The 16,414-nt window shown below is 46.3% G+C and overlaps 1 protein-coding gene across 1 annotated transcript in view; it reads right to left on the bottom strand.

Moving 5' to 3' along the window:
* LOC138301998 (uncharacterized) overlaps positions 1-13,954 on the bottom strand; it is a 103,343-nt gene extending 89,389 nt beyond the window's left edge. Inside the window, exon 1 of the mRNA XM_069242426.1 lies at positions 13,498-13,954. Within this exon, the coding sequence (XP_069098527.1) occupies positions 13,498-13,937 (440 nt within the window). The 5' untranslated portion in view covers positions 13,938-13,954. The remainder of the gene's footprint in view (positions 1-13,497) is intronic.
* Between the last annotated feature and the right edge of the window lie 2,460 nt (positions 13,955-16,414).

The following is a 16,414-nucleotide window of genomic DNA, read 5'->3' on the forward strand; positions in this document are numbered from 1 at the left end:
CCTAGGAATTCTAGAGGTACCCAGACTTTGTGGGTTCCCCAGAAGGAGGCCGAGAAATTAGCCAAAATACAGTGAAAATTTCGTTTTTTTCAAAAAAATGGGAAAAAGGGGCTGCAGAAGAAGGCTTGTGTTTTTTTCCCTGAAAAGGGCATCAACAAAGGGTTTGCAGTGCTAAAATCACCAGCTTCCCAGCTTTCAGGAACAGGCAGACTGGAATCAGAAAACCCAATTTTTCAACACAATTTTGGCATTTTACTGGGACATACCCCATGTTTACGATTTTTTGTGCTTTCAGCCTCCTTCCAGTCAGTGACAGAAATGGGCATGAAACCAATGCTGGATCCCAGAAACCGCAACATTTCTGAAAAGTAGACACAATTTTGAATTCAGCAAGGGGTAATTTGTGTAGATCCTACAAGGGTTTCCTGCAGAAAATAACAACTGAAAAAGAAAAATATTGAAATTGAGGTAAAAAAACATAAATTTTTCTCTACGTTTTACTCTGTAACTTTTTCCTGCAATGTCAGATTTTCGAAAGCAATATACTGTTACGTCTGCTGGACTCTTCTGGTTGCGGGGATATATAGGGCTTGTAGGTTCATCAAGAACTCTAGGTACCCAGAGCCAATAAATGACCTGCACCCTGCAGTGGGTTTTCATTCTATGCCGGGTATACAGCAATTCATTTGCTGAAATATAAAGAGTAAAAAATAGCTATCAAGAAAACCTTTGTATTTCCAAAATGGGCACAAGATAAGGTGTTGAGAAGCAGTGGTTATTTGCACATCTCTGAATTCCGGGGTGCCCATACTAGCATGTGAATTACAGGGCATTTCTCAAATAGACGTCTTTTTTACACACTGTCTTACATTTGGAAGGGAAAAATGTAGAGAAAGACAAGCAGCAATAACACTTGTTTTGCTATTCTATGTTCCCCCAAGTCTCCCGATAAAAATGATACCTCACTTGTGTGGGTAGGCCTAGTGCCCACGACAGGATATACCCCAAAACACAACGTGGACACATCACAGAAAACAGAGCTGTTTTTAGCAAAGTGCCTACCTGTAGATTTTGGCCTCTAGCTCAGCCGGCACCTAGGGAAACCTACCAAACCTGTGCATTTTTGAAAACTAGAGACCTAGGGGAACCCAAGATGGGGTGACTTGTGGGGCTCTGACCAGGTTCTGTTACCCAGAATCGTTTGCAAACCTCAAATTTTGGCTAAAAAAACACATTTTCCTCACATTTCGGTGACAGAAAGTTCTGGAATCTAAGAGGAGCCACAACTTTCCTTCCACCCAGCGCTCCCCCAAGTCTCCCGATAAAAATGGTACCTCACTTGTGTGGGTAGGCCTAGCGCCCGCGACAGGATATGCCCCAAAACACAACGTGGACACATCACAGAAAACAGAGCTGTTTTTAGCAAAGTGCCTACCTGTAGATTTTGGCCTCTAGCTCAGCCTGCACCTAGAGAAACCTACCAAACCTGTGCATTTCTGAAAAATAGAGACCTAGGGGAATCTAAGATGGGGTGACTTGTGTGGCTCGGACCAGGTTCTGTTACCCAGAATCCTTTGCAAACCTCAAAATTTGGTTAAAAAAACACATGTTCCTCACATTTCTGTGGCAGAAAGTTCTGGAATCTGAGAGGAGCCACAAATTTCTTTCCACCCAGCGTTCCTCCAAGTCTCCCGATAAAAATGATACCTCACTTGTGTGGGTAGGCCTAGCGCCCGCGTCAGGAAACACCCCAAAGTGCAACGTGGACATATCCAAATTTTTTAAAGAAAACAGAGGTGTTTTTTGTAAAGTGCCTACATGTAGATTTTGCCCTCTAGCTCAGCCGGCACCTAGGGAAACCTACCAAACCTGTGCATTTCTGAAAACTAGAGACCTAGGGGAATCCAAGATGGGGTGACTTGTGTGGCTCGGACCAGGTTCTGTTACCCAGAATCCTTTGCAAACCTCAATATTTGGCTAAAACAACACATGTTCCTCACATTTCTGTGGCAGAAAATTCTGGAATCTGAGAGGAGCCACAAATTTCCTTCCACCCAGCGTTCCCCCAAGTCTCCCGATAAAAATGATACCTCACTTGTGTGGGTAGGCCTAGCGCCCGCGACAGGAAACGCCCCAAAGCGCAACGTGGACACATCCAATTTTTTTTTTAAAAACAGAGTAGTTTTTTGCAAAGTGCCTACCTGTAGATTTTGGCCTCTAGCTCAGCCGGCACCTAGGGAAACCTACCAAACCTGTGCATTTCTGAAAACTAGAGACCTAGGGGAATCCAAGATGGGGTGACTTGTGTGGCTCGGACCAGGTTCTGTTACCCAGAATCCTTTGCAAACCTCAATATTTGGCTAAAACAACACATGTTCCTCACATTTCTGTGGCAGAAAGTTCTGGAATCTGAGAGGAGCCACAAATTTCCTTCCACCCAGCGTTCCCCCAAGTCTCCCGATAAAAATGATACCTCACTTGTGTGGGTAGGCCTAGCGCCCACGACAGGAAACGCCCCAAAGCGCAACGTGGACACATCCAATTTTTTTTAAAAAAACAGAGCAGTTTTTTGCAAAGTGCCTACCTGTAGATTTTGGCCTCTAGCTCAGCCGGCACCTAGGGAAACCTACCAAGCCTGTGCATTTCTGAAAACTAGAGACCTAGGGGAATCCAAGATGGGGTGACTTGTGTGGCTCGGACCAGGTTCTGTTACCCAGAATCCTTTGCAAACCTCAAAATTTGGCTAAAAAAAAACATGCTCCTCACATTTCTGTGGCAGAAAGTTCTGGAATCTGAGAGGACCCACAAATTTCCTTCCACCCAGCGTTCCCCCAAGTCTCCCGATAAAAATGATACCTCATTGTGTGGGTAGGCCTAGCGCTCACGAAAGGAAATGGCCCAAAACATAACGTGGACACATCACATTTTTTCATAGAAAACAGTGCCTACCTGTGGATTTTGGCCTCTAGCTCAGCCGGCACCTGGGGAAACCTAGCAAACCAGCGCATTTTTGAAAACTAGAAACCCAGGGGAATCCAAGATGGGGTGACTTGCTGGGCTCTGACCAGGTTATGTTACCCAGAATCCTTTGCAAACATAAAAATGTGGCCAAAAAACACTTTTTCCTCTCATTTCGGTGACAGAAAGTTCTGGAATCTGAGAGGAGCCACAAATTTCCTTCCACCCAGCGTTCCCCTAAGTCTCTCGATAAAAATGGTACCTCACTTGTGTGGGTAGGCCTAGCGCCCACGAAAGGAAATGGCCCAAAACACAACGTGGACACAACATATTTTTTCACAGAAAACAGAGGTGTTTTTTTCAAAGTGCCTACCTGTGGATTTTGGCCTCTAGCTCAGCTGGCCCCAGGGGGGGGGGCAGAAATGCCCTAAAATAAATTTGCCCCCCCAACCCGCACCCCCCCCCCCCCCCGGATCAACCCTTGCCTACGGGGTCGCTCCCCCTGCGTGACATTGGCGCCAAAAAAGAAATCCCCGGTGCCTAGTGGGGCAGAAATGGTCTAAATACAACTTGCCCCCCAGGGGCTCCCCATCTCTAAAAAAACAAACTAACAAAAAAATTTGCCCTGGCGTCTAGAGGTTTCTGCCCCCTCTGGGGGCAGATCGGCCTAATAATAGGCTGATCTGCCCCCAGGGGGGGCAGAAATGGCCTAAAATAAATTTGCACCCCCAACCCCCACCCCCCCACCAGGAGCGACCCTTGCCTACGGGGTCGCTCCCCCTCCGTGACATTTGCACCAAAAAACAAATCCCCGGTGCCTAGTGGTTACTGCCCCCTTGGGGGCAGATTGACCTAAAATTGACCAATCTGCCCAACGGTCTAAATACAATTTGCCCCCCAGGGGAGCGACCCTTGTCTGATGGGTCGCTCCCCATCTCTAAAAAAATAAACAAACAGAAAAAAAACACAAAAATAAAATTTGCCCTGGCGCCTAGAGGTTTCTGCCCCCCCCCCCACCCCCAGGGGCAGATCGGCCTAATAATAGGCTTAGGGAGGGCAGAAATGGCCTAAAATAAATTTGCCCCCCCAACCCGCACCCCTCCCCCCCGGGAGCGACCCTTGCCTACGGGGTCGCTCCCCCTGCGTGACATTGGCGCCAAAAAACAAATCCCTGGTGCCTAGTGGTTTCTGCCCCCTTTGGGGCAGATTGACCTAAAATCGACCAATCTGCCCCCAAGGGGGGCAGAAATAGTCTAAATACAATTTGCCCCCCAGGGGAGCGACCCTTGCCTGATGGGTCGCTCTCCATCTCTAAAAAAACAAACAAACAAAATAAAAACACAAAAAAAAATTTTGCCCTGGCGCCTAGAGGTTTCTGCCCCCACTGGGGGCAGATCGGCCTAATACCAAAAGGCCGATCTGCCCCCAGGGGGGGCAGAGATGGCCTAAAATAAATTGCCCCTCCAGGGGAGCGACCCTTGTCCAAGGGGTCGCTCCTCATCTGTAAAACAAAAACAAAAAATCCCTGGTGCCTAGTGGTTTCTGCCCCCCTTGGGGGCAGATCAGCCTAATCAGAATAGGCTGATCTACCCCCCAGGGGAGCAGAAAGGGCCTAAAATACTTCCCCCCCAGGGAGCGACCCTTGCCCAAGGGGTCGCTCCCGTTGCGTGAAATTCACGCAAAAAAAAACCTCCCTGGTGTCTAATGGTTTCTGCCCCCTTTGGGGGCAGATTGGCCTCATCAAAATAGGCCAATCTGCCCCCAAAGGGGGCAGAAATGGCCTAAATATATATTGCCCCCTAGGGGAGCGACCCTTGCCTAAGGGGTCGCTCCCTACTTAAAAAAAAAAGAAAACATTACAAAAAGAAAAAAAAAAAAAAAAAGATCCCTGGTGCCTAGAGGTTTCTGCCCCCCCTGGGGGCAGATCGGCCTAATAATAGGCCAATCTGCACCCAGGGGAGGCAGAAAAGGCCTTTCCAAAACAATGCCCCCCCTGGGAGGGACCCTTGCCCAAGGGGTCGCTCCCTTTTGACAGTTTCAGTAAAAAAAAAAAATCCCTGGTGTCTAGTGGGGTTTCAAAAGCCGGATTGCAAGCAATCTGGCTTTTGAAACCCTGGGAAAGACTTCAAAGGGAAGGAAATACATTTCCTTCCCTTTGAAGCCCCTCCGGGCCTTCGCCATGGGATTGAAAGAGAAATGCAAAGCATTTCTCTTTCAATCGCGCTGGAAGCAGAGCTTCCAGCGCGATGGGGGAGACCCTGTGACTAATCAGCGCGCGCTTGCGCGCTGACGTCACAGGGGGGGTTAGGGGGGTCGGGGATGGGAGGGGAAGGGCTTCCCCTTCCATCCCTGACTTGGGTGGGGTGGGGTGGGACCCCACAGAGGGAGCGCTAGAGCTCCCTCTGGGCTCTGTGCACAGAAAGTAATGGTTACGTCCTGTGCACAGCAGCACTGTGCCTCAGGACGTAACCATTACGTCCTGGGCACAGAACGGGTTAAAGTCTCTACCACTAGTTATTTTTCACTAGTGAATTGTACCTAAAGGGAAACCAGTTGTTGGTTTCTCTGTGATGATGGGTTAACTCTGATGAACAAGTTACTCACCTTCGGTAATGCATTAGCTGGTAGAGACAGCATCTATCTGCAGATTCCTTACTCATCAATCTTCTCCAGGCGCGAGCCTGGATCCAGAAACCTTTTTCTCATAGCACATCTGCACGTCGGAAGAGGGCATTGAGCAACTCCGTATCAATGTTGTCCAATGGATGTGATGTCAGCAGAGTCCATATAACCCCCTCTTGACGTGCTGACGTCAGTTTTTTCTGTGACTATTTTCTGTGCTCAAAACGGGGAGCCACATATAGAAACTGCCTATTTTAACAGTGTGCTAGAACAAAAGAAACCCCTGTGTCAAATAATCACTGAATTCCTAATTCAAGGTGTTGATTTCCATAACGAAATCTCTGATTCCAAAGAGGACTCAGTTCGCAGAGTGGGGAGGATGGGATATTCGTTAAGGAATCAGGTGCTAGATCCTGTCTCTACCAGATAATGTGTTACCGATGGTAAGTGAGTTGTTAATCTGATACAGACATTTAGCAGCAAATTCCTTACTTTATAATCAGATACCAAAGTCATAGTACCCTAGAGAAGGAAGCTCAAACTGAGACCTTCAAAAAAGGCTCTAAGCATCACAAAACCAGTCTAGAACAAGAGAAAAAGACCAGACAATCGTAATAATTAAGGTGGGTAATAATATACTCTATGACATAAAAGCCTGTAAAAGAAATCACAGGTAAATAAAACCATAAGACATGAAAAACTTGAAAATAAGTTCATCCATGTTAGTATGTCAAATGTGTGTCAGAAAGGATCCAATATTATTGAAAGTCTCTAACCAGATGAAAACCGGTCTATTACAAGAGAGATAGACCATGCATTCATAAGAATACTTATGAGTAATCATATACTTTTTACTAAAAGAACTGTGTAAAGGATTACGGTACAAAAAGAGTCATAAAAACTTTAAGAGAATGGAGATAGTATCACCCATGATCGAAACCATTAAGAAACTGTCACTAGAACAAGAACGGCCTAGAACAAGTAAAAAAGACCAGACATTCATAACAATGTAGGTGAGCTCTAAGATATTTCACAAATGAATACCTGTGGAAGGAACCACGGATAAGAAGTCATAAAACACTCAAAAACATGGAATAAGTAAAATCCATGTTAATATGACTAATCGGTGTTAGAGGCGAACTGACAAAATGAATATTGAGCTACTTCCTTCCTTAGTGGGATGCAAGCCCATGCACAAACACCCCATCGATACTGTGGAAAGGACCACAGCAATGACATAAAAAAGGCAAAGTAAACATGGATAAGATATACTACCCATGACCGTGGGACAGTAACACCAAATGAGCTATTTTCCAGTTCAGGAGTGTAGTGTGTCAAGTTACACACTACTTGGATTACATTTGTCTGGTAGGACTAGGTGGGTCAGGCTGTTTAAGAGGTCAAGGCAGGAGTTAAGCGCTGTGTTTGTTCTGGTTTACTTGACTCTTGAAAGTGTGGTAATTGTTATGGTTTTACGTTGTTATGTTCTTGTGGTTTAATTTTGTTTTTATTTTGAGATTGTGTGGAGGGGCCCAGCTGCGCCATTTACACAGTGGGTCACTCGTTGGTCCTTTGGGTGGTGAAGCAGGAGGATTAAAGGCATTCTGGTCAGCAGGTGGGATTGGGCGGAGCTTGGGTTGTGGTTTGGTGGTGTGGTAGAAGTGGTATTAGATGGAGTGATCTATTGGGCACACTTTTGAAGAAACTAGCATCAGGTTTTTGTACAGAATTGTTAGTGGTAAATCTTGGAAAGAACGATCTTATGTCGTTATACGGGATTGGTTTTCTGAAGGCTATGAATGTGGATTTTGCGAAGGTTAAAGAGCTGTAGTCAGGTACTCATATTTTGTGCACTGAGAAAGTGCCTAGAAGAAATTGGCGAAGTGCATGAAATCCAGGGGAAATTGAAAAACAATGAAAGAAAGTCAATAGGGAGAGGAGAGGTTTCTATGGGTCATTGGATATTCCTGTTTTCAAATATCTAGAAATTGTGCATGATGATGTTTTGCTTTTTCGGCAAGACTGAGTGCATTTATCTTTACTGGGCAATGATTTTTATCTTCTAGAATTGTGCCTTAAAATTGCTTAATTTTGGGTGAGAAGTTATGGGATTAAGGATGAGCTGGATGTTTGAGGAACCTTGTTGGGTGGGGCAGGAAAACGCTGTTGAGTTTTCCGGGTTGTCGGGTTAGAAGGCATTTGTTGGAATGGGAGGGGTTCTGAAAGGCAGAGCAATCACAGGTTAGGGATATCAATCAAGGATCAAAGGGATGGCGGGCAATGGGTAACAACAGAAGGTGGAGAGCAGGACAGAGAGGTACAGGATTTTAGGTACAATGTTGAGATGGGAAGAGTCATCTCTGCTGGTTAAGATTTCTTAGAGGATGGGGTTGGGCATTAGGCGGTTTTCAATATATTAGTGAGGTTGGTTAGTTTTGTAAGTCATATTGCTGAGGTTAGTGATATGTTTGCCAGATCTGTGCTATTAAAGCAGCCTTTTACCCCTTATCAATGTCTGAATGTTGTTGTTCGTGCCCCGTCTCGCCGGATGGGGGCTTGGAGGGAGATGGGCTTGCCCAAAATCCTCTCTGGCTGGTCTGGGCATGGTGGTGCATGCCAACAGTGCTCTGGCGCCTTAACTGGACGGGTGGTGGAATAAGTGGGGTTTTTAATTGGTAATTAGGGTGTGGGCAGCCTCTTAGCCGTTGTCACACTCAGGGGCCGGGCATGGATAGGGAGCTGTCATCCTTCTCGCCCTTCCCATTTTTTCTTTGTTGACTGGATTTTCAATGGTTTGGGTTCTTTGCTTGAATTTTGAGTTGATATTTTCATGGTACAGGTCTGTGGAAATGTTTAGGAGATTGCAGCTGGTAGTCAGGCATGGCATTGGGCAGGTTAGATGGGAGGGGGGCTGAATGGCAGAGCAATCACAGGTCAGAGATAATGATCAAGGACCAAAAGGATGGAGAGGCAAGGGTAACAATGGAAAATGGTGATTTTGTGTACAAGGTTGGGCTGGGAAGGGTCATCTCTGGGGGGTATGATTTCTTGGAGGGTTGGGTTGGGCTTCAGGTGGTTTTTAATGTATTAGTGAGGTTGGTTAGTTTTGTAAGTCATATTGCCGAGGTTAATGATTCATTTGCTAGACCTGTTCTATTAAAGCGGCCTTTTGCCCTTTATCTATGTCTGAGCATTGTTCTTTGTGCACCATCTCACTCAATACATATCTGACATGCTGTCCTAGAGTCAGGCACTTAACCATTACAGATAATGGAGCTTCAGGACTTTCCAATCATAGTGGGTACCTAAGATACTTACACCTTATACCAGGTCCAGTTATCCCTTATTAGTGAAATGTAGGCAGTGTCTAGGAGCCAGACTCTCTAGCGGTAGCTGTAGCTGAGCAGCCAAGGCTTATCTAGAAGACATGCAATGCTCATGCAGTACCACCGTAGTCACACAGTACTCACACACATGAAAGAAAATACTCAGTGTTACAAAAATAAAGGTACTTTCTTTTGGTGACACAAATGCCAAAAATACCATAGAGCTTATACTCCCTTAGGAGGTAAGTAATAAACAAATTATGCGCACTAGTATGCAGAAATAGCTGTAAAAACTGTTAGAAAACAGTGCAAATAGTGAAAAACACAATAGTTAGAAATGGGCCTACCATATACCATATACTAAGAAAGTGGAACGTGAATGTCGGTTTCCCACCTAGGCAAGTGTAGTGTGTAGAGGGGCGCTGGGAGTATTAGAAAACACCAAAGGTAAGTAATAGAACCCACCCCAGAGTCCAGCAAAGCAGGAGTAAATCACTGTACCTTTCCTAGAACTCACAAGAACATGAGAAAGAAGATAATGCAAGAACCAGAAGAGACTGCAAGATACCAACAATGGATTCCTGGACCTGAAGACCTGTGAAAGAAGGGGACCAAGTCTAAGAGCACTGAAGAGTCCAGGAAGAACAGGAGCCCCTGCTAACCTGGATGAAGGTGCAAAAGAAGAACCACTGGTGAAGAACAACAGTCAGTACTGTACCCAAGAAGAAGGATGCGGGTTCCTGGTTGGTGCAGATGATGTCCCACACCGGATGGATGATTGCAGTCTGGTTTGCGTAGCTGGATTCTGCCAACAAGCCTTGGCATACGCAAAGCTCGTGCTCCGCGCAAAATGGCGCTGCCTGGGACCAGGAGGGACCTGGTGGACTCTACCCAGGAGGGGGAGTCAGAGAAGGCTCTCAGCAACTCAGAAGACCAGGCAGCGCACACAGGAGCGCCACAGCATGGGGACAAAGAAGGTGCAGAAGGAGGCCCATGCCGCACTACAAGAAAGGGTCCCATGCCGCTGGAGAACCACGCAGGAAGCTGTGCGTCCCAGGATAGAGTGCTGGGGGCTGGAACTGCAAGGTGCACGAAGAACTTCGTGGAAAGATACCAACAGACCTTGGTAACTGCAAAACATGTGGTGAATGGGGGTAGAGTTTTGCATGGGGAGGCAAGCTCTTACCTCCACCACAGTTGGACAGTAGGACGTCAGGACCGTCGGGACCACTTCAGTCCACCACCCGTGAGGCAGGATCCATGCAACTCGTCAGGAGAGGGGACCCATGCAGATGGTCATCATTGCAAAGAGGTGCCTGCTGAAGCAGGGGAGTGGTTCCTTCACTCCAAGAGAGATTCCTTCGTTCTTCTGGTGCAGGCTGCAGACAGGCTGTCCTCTGAGGAGGCACAACCAGGAAACAGTTGCAGTTGCTGGCAGGAGCTGAAGATACAACATTGCAAAAGTAGTCTTTCCTTCTTTGTTGCAGTTTGTACAGTTCCTGGAGGGTCTAGATGCAGTTTCTTCAGTGAGAGGGTAAAGTAAAGGATGCTGAGGATTCCTGCTGGAGTCTTGCAATCCGAATCTGAAGAACCACCCAAGAGAGAGACCCTAAATAGCCCTGAAAGGGGATCGGTCAGCTAAACAGGTAAGCACCTAGCAGGGGAGGGCTCTTGTTGGCACTGGACACTCAGATGCTCCCAGAGTTCCCTGCCAACGTGGAATCCGAGATGGCAAAACCCAGGTAACCCTCTAGCTGAGCTCTGAGCACCACCCCTGCGGTGGTGATAGACAGAGGAGTGGTCACTCCCCTTTCCTTTGTCCAGTTTTACGCCAGAGCAGGGACTGGGGATCCCTGAACCGGTGTAGACTGGATTATGCAAAGAGGGCACCAAGCCAGTGGCTTGGGGAGGCTACCCCCTCCCAAGTTTGTAACACATGCTTCCAAAGGGAGAGGGTGTAACACCCCTCTCCCAAAGGACATCCTTTGTTCTGCCTTCCTGGACTTGAGCAGCTCAAGCAACAGGAGAGCAGAAACCTGTCAGAGAGGTGGCAGCAGCTGGGGCTGCCTGGAAAACCTTAGAAGGCTGGAATGACAATACTGGGGGTCCTCTAAGGAGCCCAAAGAGTGCCTGGAATCATACAATCAATGCTTACAAAAGCATTGGGGTATGATTCCAACATGTGTGATACCAAACTTGTCTATGTTTGGAGTTACCATTATGAAGCTGGACATAGGTAGTGACCTATGTCCAGTACACGCGTAAAATGGGGTCCCCACACTCATGAAGTCTGGAAAAATGGTCCTGGAGGTTGTGGGGGCACCTCTGCTAGTGCAGGGGAGCCCTCACACACAGGTACTCTGCACCCTGCCCTCAAGGCTGGAGGGCCTGCTATAGGGGTGACTTATAAGTGGCCTGGTGCAGTGTAAATGGCAGTGAAGGGGTGCATGCACCTTTTCACACAGGCTCCCCTGGAACCCTAATGCCCTGGGAACCTAAGTACCATATACTAGGGACTTATAAGGGGGCACCAGCATGCCAATTTTGGGTGAAAGTCAAGCACACTGACATCAGGTAGAAAATGGGGGTAATCATGGCAAAACGAGGGTACTTTCCCACACCTGTCAGAAGTTGGAATAGAGGAGAAAGGTGTGCCTTCGTACCTCCAACTCTATTCCGGCTTCTGATTCTGTGGAAACTCATAGGCCTGCCTGTGTTGTGCTATTAGAAGGAGTTAGGAGTTGGAGGAGTCAGGAAGCAAGGGCCTGCCTGCAGTTCAGAAAAAAGGAGCATGAAAGTTTTGTGTTTCTCAGCCTCCAAATTTGTACGAGTGTGCGTTTGTGTGTTGGGAGTGCACCTGTATGTCTGTGTAATTGATCCTTGTATGCGTGCCTGTGTATGTATGTATGTTTGTGTGAGTGAGTTTTTAAATATGTGTATGGTGAATTTAGAAGCCTGTTAGGTGGAAGGTATTGGGCCCGAAGGAGGAGGGGTATAGCAAAGATGGGCACCGGAGTGGATAACAGCAAATAAAATAACAGTATGGAACGTCTAAGTCATCGAGTTGATGGTACTATAAATAAACAATGCGTTTTATAATATTAGCTAAGTGTGAAAAGCAAACTTACTGCTTTAGAAGCATTACTGTTATAGCACATTTCAGACTGCTATTTGGCGGAGTTGGCCTATATTCTTTCCTCTCCCATCTATAAAATGTACACACAAAGTAAACTTGCATCGAATGAAAATTAGAGACTTGGACAAATACGTCATTAGATAATAATATTTACGAGGAAAGAGGACAAACTCCGACTCAGGTACACTTGCCAGGATTTACGAGGAAAGAGGACAAACTCTGACTCAGGTACACTCGCCAGGAGATAAGGAGATAATGTTTTGAGAACCGCATGACAACCTTGCCTCATTGTTTTGGAGAGTTTTGACATGCAGAAGGGGTGGAGGGAAGGGAATATTGAAATTTGCGATCTGGGGAGAGGCCCAGTTAAGGAAAAGGTGCGGTTCCTTCGATATAACACCAGCCAAAGGTTTAACAAACCACAGAAGTGCCTTTAAAGAATGGGCTGTTGCGTTATCAAGTTGGACTGCGCGTGAGGGATATCTTATAGAAATATATTTAAACTGTATCGTGTTCTTTTTAATTCCTTGTTCCGTCGTAAAGCCTCTTTAGATTTCCTTCTTCCCTGCCCATGATTACGCAGCCTTTGTGTGGGCTCACTCTGACGCATAGATTTCCCTCAGCCTTTTCTATGTTACCTGATGGTTAACCCCCAATCAGTCTTACCAGTCAATCAGACCGGCACCATGGGTTCAGGACTAGTTATCTCGACATCAATTCACCTTCAGTGGTATGCTCACTGATTTTGCTTTTAACCAGAGAAAATGGGCAGGGCACTCCTGAATGTGCAGGAAGAGGAGTGAGTTTGGGTGGACCTGGGAAGCCTGAACTCTCAGTATTTACTCTACTACTCACTGCTCTCCTATGACTGTAATTCTCCATGATCCCTTTCATAACTACTCCTGGGTATCTTTTATTTAGTACTCTCTCCATCTTGTTTTTCTCTATGTCATCCTCTGTTCTCTCTTACATATCTATCCTCTCTCGTATCTCTTTATCACTTTTTGTGTTCATTTCAGTGTCTCCCTCTGTTTCTTTCACTCTCTGCAGTCTATTCTTTGGTTATTGTTTCTCTTCACTGTGATGCTTTTAACTTTGTTTATACTGAGTTGTCTGTCTTCTCACTTCCTTTGTCCACATCTTCCATGCCTCTCATTTAGTTCGTATACGTTTTACCATAATTTCAACACACATGACCACTATTTACTGTGGCACACTACTCTCTTCTTTATCTATGACCATTCTCACCCTTTTCCTGCCACGATAAACTGTGTTCTTTTGCCCATTTATTTTCACTGCCATCTCTTCCACATTTCTTCTGGGGAATGTCCCTCCATAATGCTGGGAGACTCATGGGAAGGAGTCCTGTACTTTGTATATGAATCTGTGCCCCACCACTTTAAAAGTTCACCGGCGCAGGCCACCACTGCCCAGCCCTGCGGGATAAACCCTTACCTTTCCATCTTTACTGCGCTCCCCTCCAGGCCTTCTTTCGCGGCACTGCGCTCCTTCCCTTCGGTCCGGCTGGGAGAAGTATCCTTCTCTGGAGAGGGTCCGCCTTCCCACCCTCTAGCACTCCCGTCCGCGGCCTCTCGCTTGGAAGAAACCAACAGGGCCTCACCAAGAGAGTCCCTCATGCCCATGCTGGCATCCGCCCTCGGAGAGCAGGTGTCTTCCCTGACAGGTCCTCCAAGAAGAGATTCTCCAGGAGCACCATAGGGGATCTCCCCAGCTCCTGCTCCCTCGCCGATAGCAGAGAGCTCTATGTGAGGCCACGAAGCAGCAGCGTCTCCCTGTTCTAGACCTAGCGCGGCTCCATCACCGGAGCCAGCGGTGTGGTCAGTGTCCCGGAACCGCTGCCCTCGGCTCATGAACCTGTGGAAGAAAACCAACATGTCGGAGTGTGCAGAGGGCTGGTGCGGTGCTTGCCGCAGTGGGAGTTAAATCAGTTTCTTTTTAAAAAATCAAGCGACGCAGCAATGGCTCGGAATGTTCTACCGTTTCTAGACTCGTGACACTGGCTGGAACGTTGATTCGCCACGCGAGGCACAAACCGGTCTTCTTACGCGAAGAAACATTCCAATGACGGAAGTTTCACTGATCATGGGAGTACCTAATGGGGCCCGCTCACGCGCGGTACGGAGCACTACTTTTACATACGAAGTTCCCTGGCTTCCGCTACATGTGTGAATAGGAACAGAAAGGGTATACAGAGACCCGATTCGTGTATATAGATACCCCATATCTTACACCTGCCGAGGAGACGAGGTATGGTGATATTTTTATTGAAGGTATGAGGACATCTCTTACTGTCTAGGCATTCCTAAGAAACCTCATTCATGCCCACAGAAGCCGTGAGGCTTAGCAGTTTGTATGCGTAGGGTGGCTATGGAGAGATCATATGATTGTGCTTAGAAACAGAGGAACGGCCGGATATAAATATGCCAGAGATTTCTTCTTCATAAGCATGCTCTGTGCGACCTAATTTGTTCCCACACAAGCTCTACTGAGGCCTAATAGGGTGCGCATGAGTACAAGGGCACTTTCTTCATGTGCACAGGATGGAAGGTGAGCACAGTTTAACAACTCTAGAAGTTGTTCTTGTTGATCCCTGAATATCCAGGGGGACATTGTTTAGATGAATGGGAACTGCCAAGATCCTTACTCAAGTTCCTAGAAGCTTTGCAGGATCGTTTTTCATATGAATCTAGGCTCACTAAAGACCTAATTGATTTGTATGCCCCATTCATTTGACAGGAGCTATGCGAAGACCTCATGATAGTGCAAAGGAGCATTAACATTCTACAGGGAGTGCAGAATTATTAGGCAAATGAGTATTTTGACCACATCATCCTCTTTATGCATGTTGTCTTACTCCAAGCTGTATAGGCTCAAAAGCCTACTACCAATTAAGCATATTAGGTGATGTGCATCTCTGTAATGAGAAGGGGTGTGGTCTAATGACATCAACACTCTATATCAGGTGTGCATAATTATTAGGCAACTTCCTTTCCTTTGGCAAAATCGGTCAAAAGAAGGACTTGACAGGCTCAGAAAAGTCAAAAATAGTGAGATATCTTGCAGAGGGATGCAGCACTCTTAAAATTGCAAAGCTTCTGAAGCGTGATCATCGAACAATCAAGCGTTTCATTCAAAATAGTCAACAGGGTCGCAAGAAGCGTGTGGAAAAACCAAGGCGCAAAATAACTGCCCATGAACTGAGAAAAGTCAAGCGTGCAGCTGCCACGATGCCACTTGCCACCAGTTTGGCCATATTTCAGAGCTGCAACATCACTGGAGTGCCCAAAAGCACAAGGTGTGCAATACTCAGAGACATGGCCAAGGTAAGAAAGGCTGAAAGACGACCACCACTGAACAAGACACACAAGCTGAAACGTCAAGACTGGGCCAAGAAATATCTCAAGACTGATTTTTCTAAGGTTTTATGGACTGATGAAATGAGAGTGAGTCTTGATGGGCCAGATGTATGGGCCCGTGGCTGGATTGGTAAAGGGCAGAGAGCTCCAGTCCGACTCAGACGCCAGCAAGGTGGAGGTGGAGTACTGGTTTGGGCTGGTATCATCAAAGATGAGCTTGTGGGGCCTTTTTGGGTTGAGGATGGAGTCAAGCTCAACTCCCAGTCCTACTGCTAGTTCCTGGAAGACACCTTCTTCAAGCAGTGGTACAGGAAGAAGTCTGCATCCTTCAAGAAAAACATGATTTTCATGCAGGACAATGCTCCATCACACGCGTCCAAGTACTCCACAGCGTGGCTGGCAAGAAAGGGTATTAAAGAAGGAAATCTAATGACATGGCCTCCTTGTTCACCTGATCTGAACCCCATTGAGAACCTGTGGTCCATCATCAAATGTGAGATTTACAAGGAGGGAAAACAGTACACCTCTCTGAACAGTGTCTGGGAGGCTGTGGTTGCTGCTGCACGCAATGTTGATGGTGAACAGATCAAAACGCTGACAGAATCCATGGATGGCAGGCTTTTGAGTGTCCTTGCAAAGAAAGGTGGCTATATTGGTCACTGATTTGTTTTTGTTTTGTTTTTGAATGTCAGAAATGTATATTTGTGAATGTTGAGATGTTATATTGGTTTCAATGGTAATGAAAAATAATTGAAATGGGTATATATTTTTTTTTGTTAAGTTGCCTAATAATTATGCACAGTGATAGTCACCTGCACACACAGATATCCCCCTAACATAGCTAAAACTAAAAACAAACTAAAAACTACTTCCAAAAATATTCAGTTTTGATATTAATGAGTTTTTTGGGTTCATTGAGAACATGGTTGTTGTTCAATAATAAAATTAATCCTCAAAAATACAACTTGCCTAATAATTCTGCACTCCCTGTATGT

This window comes from Pleurodeles waltl, chromosome 6, assembly GCF_031143425.1.
Source record: "Pleurodeles waltl isolate 20211129_DDA chromosome 6, aPleWal1.hap1.20221129, whole genome shotgun sequence".
NCBI lineage: Eukaryota > Metazoa > Chordata > Amphibia > Caudata > Salamandridae > Pleurodeles > Pleurodeles waltl.